This window comes from Chrysochloris asiatica, unplaced genomic scaffold (genome assembly GCF_000296735.1).
Source record: "Chrysochloris asiatica unplaced genomic scaffold, ChrAsi1.0 scaffold00183, whole genome shotgun sequence".
Classification (NCBI taxonomy): domain Eukaryota; kingdom Metazoa; phylum Chordata; class Mammalia; order Afrosoricida; family Chrysochloridae; genus Chrysochloris; species Chrysochloris asiatica.
The window spans coordinates 6,464,557-6,475,169 of NW_006408701.1; the positions used below are offsets into that span (position 1 = coordinate 6,464,557).

The 10,613-nt window shown below is 36.5% G+C and overlaps 1 protein-coding gene across 3 annotated transcripts in view; it reads right to left on the reverse strand.

The window, feature by feature from the left end:
• The window catches only part of PLS3 (plastin 3), a 49,867-nt gene extending 39,479 nt beyond the window's left edge, over window positions 1–10,388 (reverse strand). For 2 of the 3 annotated variants that reach the window (XM_006872119.1, XM_006872120.1), the window contains exon 1: window positions 10,307–10,388. In XM_006872119.1, the coding sequence (XP_006872181.1) occupies window positions 10,307–10,379 (73 nt within the window). In that variant the 5' untranslated portion in view covers window positions 10,380–10,388. The remainder of the gene's footprint in view (window positions 1–10,306) is intronic. The other variant, XM_006872121.1, reaches the window with a different exon arrangement.
• Window positions 10,389–10,613: the final 225 nt, after the last annotated feature.

The following is a 10,613-nucleotide window of genomic DNA, read 5'->3' on the forward strand; positions in this document are numbered from 1 at the left end:
AGTATTTCTGAGGAGTGGCTGGTGGGTTTGAATTGCTGACCTTGTAGTTAGCAGTCCAGTGCTCATCATACAGCATGCCACACCAGGACTCCAAATTATGTAACACTTCTATAAACTTACTTATAAATTCATTTGAGGTAAACCACTTTTTGCCTCTGGAGCACACCATCACTTTCCTAGCTTTGGATTTGAAAAGTTTATATGGTTCAAACTCACCTCAGAAACCCTACACAGGGACGCTATGAGTTGGAGCTGATTCAATGGCGCTTAACAACAACACATACATCAAACACTTCATTAGTAATGTGTTTATATGTAGAAATCAATGCAGCAACAAATGTAAGTAACTGAAAAGTACAAAGTTATCCCCCTTACATTGAGGTTAAATTCTAGCAATCCTTGATGAAATTCTTGTGTTTTAAAACACTTTCTCTAGTGCAAGTGAGAGCTTCAAATGTTCGTGGAAAAATGGAATGAAAAGATAGTGGAGTTTTCCAACAAACTTTTATGAAGTCTCTTGGTAAAATCTTGATTCCCTGTTTTCTTTAAAAAGTTAAGATGGAGCTCATTCCTAACAAGTCCGTGAGCCATAGTGGAAGGTACACAGCATAGCTAAGAGGACACAGTAGTGGGAATAATACGACACAGTATGTAATTTCGTCTTGGCTATGAATTTTGCTGTTTAACTCCAAACACAAATCACTTCTGCAGCTCTTCATTTTCTCCTCTGTAAAATGAGTGCTTTGGACCTAATGGTCTCTCAGATCCCTGGCTGACTTTAATACACCCCCATTCTCCATCTGAGTATATAACTGACTTCATCAACTCAAAAACTCATAAAATTCACACAGCTTTTCCAAAAAAACTGATATTTGAATCTTGTTGTTGTTAAGTGCCTACAAGTCGATCCCGACTCATAGCAACTCTGTCTAGGGTTTTCCGAGCAGTGGCTGGAGAGTTTGAACCTCTGACCTTGAAGTTCAAACTGACCTTTCAGTCCAGTGCATTATACTGTAGTGCCACACCAGGACTCACATTAAATGCAGGTGTAGAGAAATACTATTTTGATCACTTTTATGTATCATGACCTAAATACTATTCCTTCATTTTACAGTATCTTTAGAAAAGAAGTTAGCTTATTCTTTTCAATGATACAGACTTTGTCCACTTCAGTAATTTTTGATAGAGAAATACTTTTTTTTTATACTTCAGACATCTTTATTTCACTCCTGTTATGCCATGCATTCATAGGGAATAAGTTCTAGCAGCTCAGGCTCCTTTCCATTGGTTCTCACAAAGTGTGATGTCCCTTTCTCTTTGGCTTCCTTCTTTTTCTGATCATTTTCCTTCACTCGCTTCAGGAAGCTGTCTCGGCTCTTAGAGTGCTTAATATGCTCAATGCGCACATTAATTCCCTTGGCAAGAACCTTGCCCTTGACTTGTTTGTTCACAACAATACCGACAGCATGCTGGGTCACACTGTAGACTCTTCTGATTTTGCCTTGGTAACATTGTGGGGCATGCCTTTTTGAACTGAGCCCATTCCCTTGATGTCCACAGTATTACCTTTCTTGTAGATTTGCATGTATGCGGCCAAAGGAACGACCCCATATTTTCTGAAACCCCTGGAGAACATAAAGCGGGTATCCCCCCTCTTTCCCTTTGTGTTCGTCATTTTGGGGGGATTACTGCAAGATGGCGGCTCCGGCCAAAAGGAGATAGAGAAATACTTCTAATGTATTTTCCTTTTCCCTAACTTCTGAAATGATTTATCTGAGCCTAATTTAATCTTTTGCTATTGAATCCAGATTAGATCTAGCATAAGCAGTATTCAATAATAGTTCTTTCTGTAATCTCAGTGATATCATTTTAGTGTAAGGCAGAGCTGTTTTAAATATAAGTTGGAGCAGTAGACTAGATTCAAAGCCGCATGAAATGGAGGAAGGCCTCTGAGAATCTATTTGGTGGTTTATGTATTAGGTAGAATAGATCCTTAGGTAATGTATTCTATGTGTGTGATTTGCAAGTCGCTGGAGAAGTTATATCATGTTTGGTAAGGTGGAGGGTCAGAGAAGAAGAGGAAGTCCCCCAGTGAAATGAATTTGCAAGGTGGCAGCATCAATGTGCTCAAGCGTGGCAACAATTGTGAGGTTGGCCCAGGACCGGGCAGTGTTTCATTCTGTTGTGCAACAGGTCGCTATGAGTCGGTACCGACACGATGGCACCTAACAACAACAACAACTCCAAAATAACCATTCTTGAGCATTAATTAGAAGAAAGCTCACTGATGTGATCAAAAGATGCCAGGAACTAGTCACCCAAACATATAACTAACATAAAATAACTACATGCGGAAATTCCATTTTGAAGTACGGGTTGTAATAATAGATCCCTCTAGGAGCTGAGGAGGGAAATTTAAAGGAGTTGAGAGAATAAGTATTTGGCAGTTTTCCTTTTTAAGTTGCAAATTTCTTGATAAGGATTCTTTAAAACCTTTTTGTCTCCCACCGTATGCACAGCAAAGTATGTAATAATAAGCAATGGAATAAATTCTTTTTGTAGAATCATTGATACATTAATCCTTGATAAGTACTTCAAAAACAATGCTAAAAAAAACAAACACCTCCACAAAATCAGCACAAAATGATTGAATGGCAATTCATCAGTAAACCATAACTTGACAGAAATATCTCTTAAATAAACAACATTCAATGTCATTCCCTTTGTTTCATCCTGTACCTACTTGTAGCTTCAGATCTGTAATTTGGTTTGGTTTTCTAAATGAATATACCCACCAAGGAGTGCCCAAGTAGACAACCAGTGATGGCTCTTAGATCAGGATTTCTCTGACATCCATATTTTAGAAATCTGTTTGGTATCAACCTCGTGAATAAACTGAGTACCTGCTTCGTGGCATGCCCTGCGCTAGATAGCTAGCTATCAAAGGTAGAGAAATTAATCAGACCAAACCCTTGCAATTAAGGCTTTAAATACCTTGTACAATGTTTTGTAATATAAGTGTCAAGCCTGTATCTTTCCTGAATTGAGAAAAGGATCATTGAACATGTAGCATCCAGCTGGTGTATCTGTAAAGTTTCACCAATTTTGAGATTTTAAAATATTTTCTCAGCAGATGTTAATCCAAACTATGTTACCCTCCTATGATCAAAGGCATTTTCGTGTTTGCACTATTACATTATATTAAAGTCTTTCTTCGAGCTCCTAAATCATATATTTTGAAGAAAAGAATTTCAATTTCAAAAAGAAGGCAGAAGGAGCCTGAAAGGCAGCTAGCAATTAATTGTATAAAAATCCCCCATCTGGAAAAGTACTTGAAAGACAATATAGCATGTAATTATTTTTAAAGAGTTTTATGCTAATTTTCTTTCCAACACCCAGCAAAAAGAAAACAAAACAAAACAACAAAAAAAAAGAAAACACATTCTTAAACACTATCATGCATCTAATCTGCTTTAGAGGGCCAGAAAATAAAGTACCAGAATGATATTTTAAGAACGCCTTCCCTCTCATCACTGCCATTATTCATCAGGAGCTCAAAACTATGTTCAATCATCAATTTTTCCTATTCCAAGTTCTGAGCCAGACATGGAAACAACAATGAACTAACCCGGGCCTAGATTCGGAATAGCTTTAACAACTGGAAACGAAAACTCACAACCTCCAGGTCTGACGGCAGTCCTTTATTTTCTCATTAAAGTTGCAATATTCTGGAACCCTTTGTTTGAGTCATTAGCCATTTCTTCAGTAACTATACACTGGGGCGTGTATGGATTGACACAGTGGCAGAAAGCAGGGGCTCGAACATAACAATTGTGAGGATGGCACAGGACTGGGCAGTGTTTCATTCTCTTGTGCATAGGGTTGGGTGATAGTTAAGGTTTTGTGTTAATTTGATTCAAACAAGATTCTCAGTTGTTTAACAGTTATGAGCAGTGATCACTTCCATGATGAGATGCAATATAATTATCTAATATAAATTGTAAAACCTCACTTCTATGATGCTAATGAGGTCAGATTAATGTACATGATTAGGTTGTCTTGAGTCAATCTCTTTTGAGAAATAAAAAGAGAGAAGTGAGCAGAGTGCATCCTTTGGAGCTGGGGTCCTAGATCCAGAGGAAGGTTGGAGAATACCTAATACTTGACTTACTGATGCTGAGAAGAGACAAGGACCTTTCTCCAGTGCCCGTGCTCTGAATTTCAACTTCGAACTTCCTAAACTGTGAGGAAATACATTTCTATTTCTTAAAGCCATTCATTTGTGCTATTTCTGTTATAGCAGTACTAGGTAAGTAAGGTTGCTATGGGTTGGAACGGACTCAAGGATATCTAACAACAATAACATCACTGGAATGGGATGGGAAAGACTAGCAAGGCATTTGGGAGATTATTTTGTTTTGGCATATTTTCAACCACCTTGTTGTTGTCATTAAGTGCCATTGAGTCGGTTCCGACTTATAGTGAGCCTGCATAAGTTTTCTGAAGAGTGGCTAGTGAGTTTGAACCTCCAACCTTGTGGTTCAGTGCTTAGCCTACAGCACCCCTTAGCAAGTATATATCTATGATCATATAGCCTTATTATCCTGTTGTTAAGTGTCTCCGAGTTGATTCCCACTTATAGCAACCCTGTATAGATAGGTTAGCAGGCCATTGCTGATCTTACATCGCCACACCAGGACTCAGGATTATCTTGAGAAGTCCTAATTTCTCCACCAGCACATGTCTCAACTTTCTATGTCTGAAGATAAGATCAGTATAGGTGAACATTAATGGGTAGCAGGGTAAAGACCACTTGTCACAGAGTTCTGGCCGAAAGTATAGAGCTAAATTTAAAGAAACTGGCCAAGTGTTCTTGCTTTTTACAAGAGTAATCATTTTACTTAAATTATTAAGAGGCTACCAGGACTTCACAAACTAGGCCCTTCTTTCTAATGGACTACTGAATTCATCAGAAAACAACCAACTGTTAGTAACAACTGATACCTTTTCTCTCTGTGCCCCTCTCCTTTTCTCTTTTGAGGATGATACATGTAGGTTCACATCTGCATTTTGTTTGAAAGGAAATCTCATTTTTTTTTTTCATCCCAAGTATTATTTTAAATGCCAGTTAACTCCTCAAACACCCTCCCCCAAGTAGCCTGAAAGTAAATAAACTTATTAGACAGCCATGTTCCTGCTCAAGTTTGAATCACACCAAGAATGCAGCTCCTTAAAAGGAAATGTTTTCCCTCCCCTTGCATCCTGTTATTTAAGCTATTTTAAGGACTTGTCTGCAGAAAGCTAAGCCAGAATTCAAGTGGTTTTGATTTTAGCTGCTGCTGTACACCGCCCATGTCCAGGTGGTATGTGGTGCAATTGATCACTTCAAATGCATCTTTTGGGGGTATGACTTTGCAATACAAATCTGACACTAGAGAGACTGGCAACTGCCCCTTTGATCCTCAGGGATGTGTGTGTGTGTGTGTGTATGTGAGTGTGTTTTGTTTTCACTAAATCTTGTATCTTTCTGCACCAAGAAATTGCATGTGTGTGGCGGATGAGAACACACTAGGGATAGAGCTCATTAGGTCTTAACGAAGAAAACCAATCAAGGGCAGCTGTATATCCTTTCCATAAAGTTGGGTTTTAAGTTTCAATTCAGTTGAACCAATGTATTCCACAACTTTTGTTGTTGTTTTTTAACTAAAGAAATGGCAAAAGAAATCTGTATATCTAATCATAATGAATTTACACCTCTGCTGTCTCCCTCAGGAGTTTGGATGTCCATGAAAACACACAACATACACATTTTAAATGCTCAGCCAAAAATTTGTGCAACAGAATTTAGATTGTGTTTTATCCTTAGATCTAAGCAGCAAAGTCATGCTTTCATTAGGCATTAAAACTTTTTGAAAAGGCTATACACTGCCAGATGCTTAGCTAAATATGGGGTTTGCATTTCAGAGCTTATACCTCTTGAGGTAGAGCACGCTAACAAATGCAAGAGGTAGTTTAATGAATCCCATCTGGGGCAGAGGAGAGGTTGCTATATAAAAGCTGAGCCTAATAGCATATTATTCCCCAAGGTGGTGGTCAAGTGCAGCTGAAGGTTGAGTGAGGTTAGAGGGCTAAAACTAGGCAATCAGAAATATTGTTTATCAATCCTTTCGAACTCAAAATTTCAAACAATTTGGTCATCACTTTTCACCTGCCACTTTCACGTTTTAAAAACAGACATACATGCATACATGCATATGCTCACATGAGCACGCTTTCCCATCCATGCACCCAAATCTGTGTACTAAACATGATTTTCAGAGTAGTCCAGTATGTTCTCTTCTAAGATTACAGAGATAATTAACCAGACAGCAAGGTGAAAAAGCCCCGGTTAGCTTTTTCCTCATATTGATGTCTTAGTTGGGCTACAGGGTTTTTTTTTAAAGGCATAATTAAGTAAGTATGTACTGCTGGAATTTTACCCAATACCAAAAGTTAATGAAACCAATGCAACATGCTTCTTGTGGAATCATCCCGTTGTGGCTTTTATATACTAGAGAATATTAAGTCATTTGAAGCAACTCAATTTCATCTGGGATAAGAGAAATTCTGGTTCAGTTACAATCACCACAATTAAAATTTTTTGGCTTAGTTTGGTGGGCAACCTCAAAGGAATATGCCCACACTATTCCTAGTCATTTAAGTAATCTCATTATTCTTTTATTTCTAAAGTGTTGAATTCATGTTTTTTTGATGATGGTGTTTTTTGCTTCTAATAATTTCAGTAGGGATTACTCAGGAGGGAAAAAAGTCAGCTGTAAAAATAAGTGTATGTAGGGCTAAAGAAACCTGAAAAGATTTATATTATATGAATATGTCTTTAAAACAATTAATCATCAAAATGACCTGTCGCTTCCATAGAAATAGTAATGTCTCAGAATATAAAATATATCTTCTAAGCTGGTAAAATATTTACTTCTTAAGCATTATTAATAAAATATGTTTTATTTGTTGCTCTTTAGAAAAAAGGGAGTTACACAGTATTATAGCATTAAATTAAAACAGACACATTATGAAATAGAGGAAAAAATAGAGCCAAAGCTTCTGCTATCCCAATGGGAAATACTGGAAGCTGTTGCTGAGAGAATGAAAAAAAAATATATATACATATGAAAATAAAATAGACTTCTTGCAACTGAAACCTAAGCAGTGAGATGTAAATTTTAACTCTTAGTACTCCATTTATTGCTCATAAAGAGAGTTTCAAAGAGTTATGAATTGATTGAATAAAACCTATGACTAAGGGTAATTATAGAGATTTTCTCCACACACTAGGATTCTGTGAAATTTCTGAAATGGTAATCAAGGCTATAATTGTTAATAGATGGAGGAGAAAATCATATAATGATTTCCATACTTTGTCACAAGTGAACTGAAACAAAGCTGTCTTCCCTACTCTCCCCCTAAAATAGACAACTGTCATCGACAGGCAAATAAGTTAGAGAGGCTGTTTTTAAAAGAAAGTTTCCTAAATAAAAAAGAAAAAAATTATTTCTGTAACACTCTGACAGTTGCTCAAGGGCTCTATAAGTAAAACTCACTGCGTATTATAAAGATTTGAACCAAAGGGAAATTAAAAAGATTTAGCTGAGCTTTTAAATGCTTTTCTGAAAGCCAGACTACAGACAAGCTTTTATTAGGTTGAAAAAACAACTTTTTTATACCTTACAATATGATGGTACAAACTTTTAATAATAAATTCCAGTATGATAAAATCTTCCTAAGAACCTTTAAAAATTTATAGCTAATGACAACAAAACTCTAGTACTTCAAAATACTATGCATAGTTTCTTGAAATTCAATCAATTAAATGTTTGTTAGGAACCTAATGTGTATTCGGAGTCCTGGTGTGGCGCTGTGTGCTAATGCTGCTGTGTGCTAATGCGTCAGACTGCAAAGTCCTTTGAACTTCAAGATCAGTGGTTTAAGCTCATCAGCTGCTCCTAGGAAACCCTATACAGGGTTGCTATGGGTCGGAATCGACTCGATGGCACTTCACAACAACAACAATGTATGTTCGGAGTCCTGGTGTGGCACTGTAAATAAGCACTGAATTGTTAATTTCAAGACCAGTGGTTCAAACCCACCAGCTGCTCCTAGGAAACCCTATACAGGGTGGCTATGGTATGGCAGTTTTAGATAAGCACTGGACTGCTAACCACAAAGTCGGTGGTTTAAACTCACCAGCTGCTCCTCAGAAACCCTATAGTTGTTGAGTGCCACGGTTAAGTTCTGACTCATAGTGAGCCTGTATAAGGTTTACAAGAAATAGCTGGTGGATTTCAACCACCAATATTACGGTTAGCGCCGGAGGTGTAGGATAAGAACTGAACTACTAACCACAAGGTCAACAGTTCAAGCCCACTCACTAACTCTTCTGCTGGAAAAAGATGAGGCTTTCTGCTCCCATAAAGATTTATAGCTTTGGAATAGACAGGGTTGCTATGAATCGGAACCGACTTGACAGCACACAACAACAACGTGTGTGCAACATTATGCTAAATACTGAGGGGGAAATAATACATTTTATGCAGAAAGGCCAGAACTTTTGGCCGTCAGAATTCTGTTTTACAGCACATATAGTAGTAAGTGGCTACATATCAAAGGCCTGTGTAGTAACTTGAAGTCGGACATATGGTCTGTTCTAAACCTACCAAATGTGTGTTTTTAAAATAAGATAGTAGTTTCACAATGACTTTTTTATTCCTGTCAAAGTTGTAATGCTGATTTAACCTCCTTTTCCTTCATGGAGAATACATGGTCAACATTCTTTATTAAGTTTTTAAGAAGTAATTACACTCTTTTGCTGACAAAAGTTTTCCCATCCCACCAGGTAAACCATATCAGAATTTGTTTTATATTAAAAAATATATATATATTTCATGCAAACGTTTCTATGAGAACAAGGCCTGTATTCAGTTTTAAACATTTGCAGTGGTGAGGCATTAGAGATTAAATAACAACAATAATAAAGCATTGTCCTGATCCCAAACTTCTATGCACAAAGAAACAAATTAATCTGCCATTCATTCTGAAGGATGAATTTAAATAAAAGAGAAGGTTCAAAGTAAATGCATTCACAAAACAATTATAATACCATTTCTATAGAATAACACGGGAGGGAGGTTGGTTTAAAAATGCTCTAACAACCAGGAACCCACCTGCTATCTTTCATTATTAATCCAATATCAGATTATGTAGTATTTTACTTACACTACATGATATCTAGTTATCTAGCTAGCAAATTAATCAATGTAATTAATATGGTAAGTTAATTATTGTAATTCTTAAATGATAACTAGTTATCTAGCTAGATAGCGTTAATGTGTTTTTTTTTACACATACAATTGTGTTTGATTCAGAACTATTTGATTTTTTTCTTTCAAGAATTCTGATGGGATTATAATAATCACTCTGATTAGAGATCATTATTGTTCCCAAGGCATGCTACTACTGGTAAATGTCTTCACAGAAAATGCTGGTGATAAATATATGAAAATAGAAATGTACTTTTCCATAGCAGTATTTTCAACATAGATCTAAGGGTAGACTCTAAATAGGAAAGCACTATGATCTAATATCATGCTCTTTAATTAAGGAAATACCAAACAGTCAAATTCTACCTCTCTAAGCATATGCTGAGTCATAGACACCAGTTCTTACCCTGTTTTCAAATGATCCTCTACTGACTTTTCCCAAGGAATGAAATCTGGAACATACATACTATATACTTGGACTTCTTCCACAGCTGCTGAATTCTAAGACATGTCAAGGGCTATAGTATTTTAAGGGCTAACTCAAATGGCATGCTATGTTTTCCCAATCATTCAATGTGAGAAGGCAGAAAATCTCCATTATTCATAGGCACTGAAGATCCTTAAATAAGGGCAATCATTTTCTAATGGTTCTTAATTTTTTTTCTGAGGGAGCTGCCACTTAATTACTTTGGAATTATGTTGAAATCGTCAAACCCTTTTCCTTAGGAAAATAAAACGATAAAGAAAATACAATAAATAGCACAGAACTTATCATCTAAATTTCAGGACCCATAGCAGCTAAGGATGGGGAGACGTGGGGTCACAAACCCTTGACCATAGTAGATATAATTAGAGATCATACAGTTCTCAGTGAAGCTTTCCAAACTTAAGGTTTGGGATAAACCAACAACTTATACAATTTTATAAAAATAACTTTGACCAGCATCAAATAAAGATGAGATCACTATAATTACACTACAAAAAATACGCACCAACTTTTGCAAAGGCCTCTTTGAGTTCGTCAAGCTCATCTTTGGAAATCTGGGTGGTAGGCATCTCATCCATTTAAAGAAGACCTAAAGAGAAACCCCAAAGATTTCATATTTAAACAACAAAAAAAGTTTCATATATTATACGCATTCTTGCTAAATTCTCATCTTAGGGATAATTTAAACAGAATAGCAAACTCTGAAATAATCTAAATAGGCTAGCCTATCTGTAGTTATAATTTATAAAATCAAATGAAAAGTCATCATTATCAAGCTATTCAGAAGAAAACATTTCTGAATCTTTCTTTGA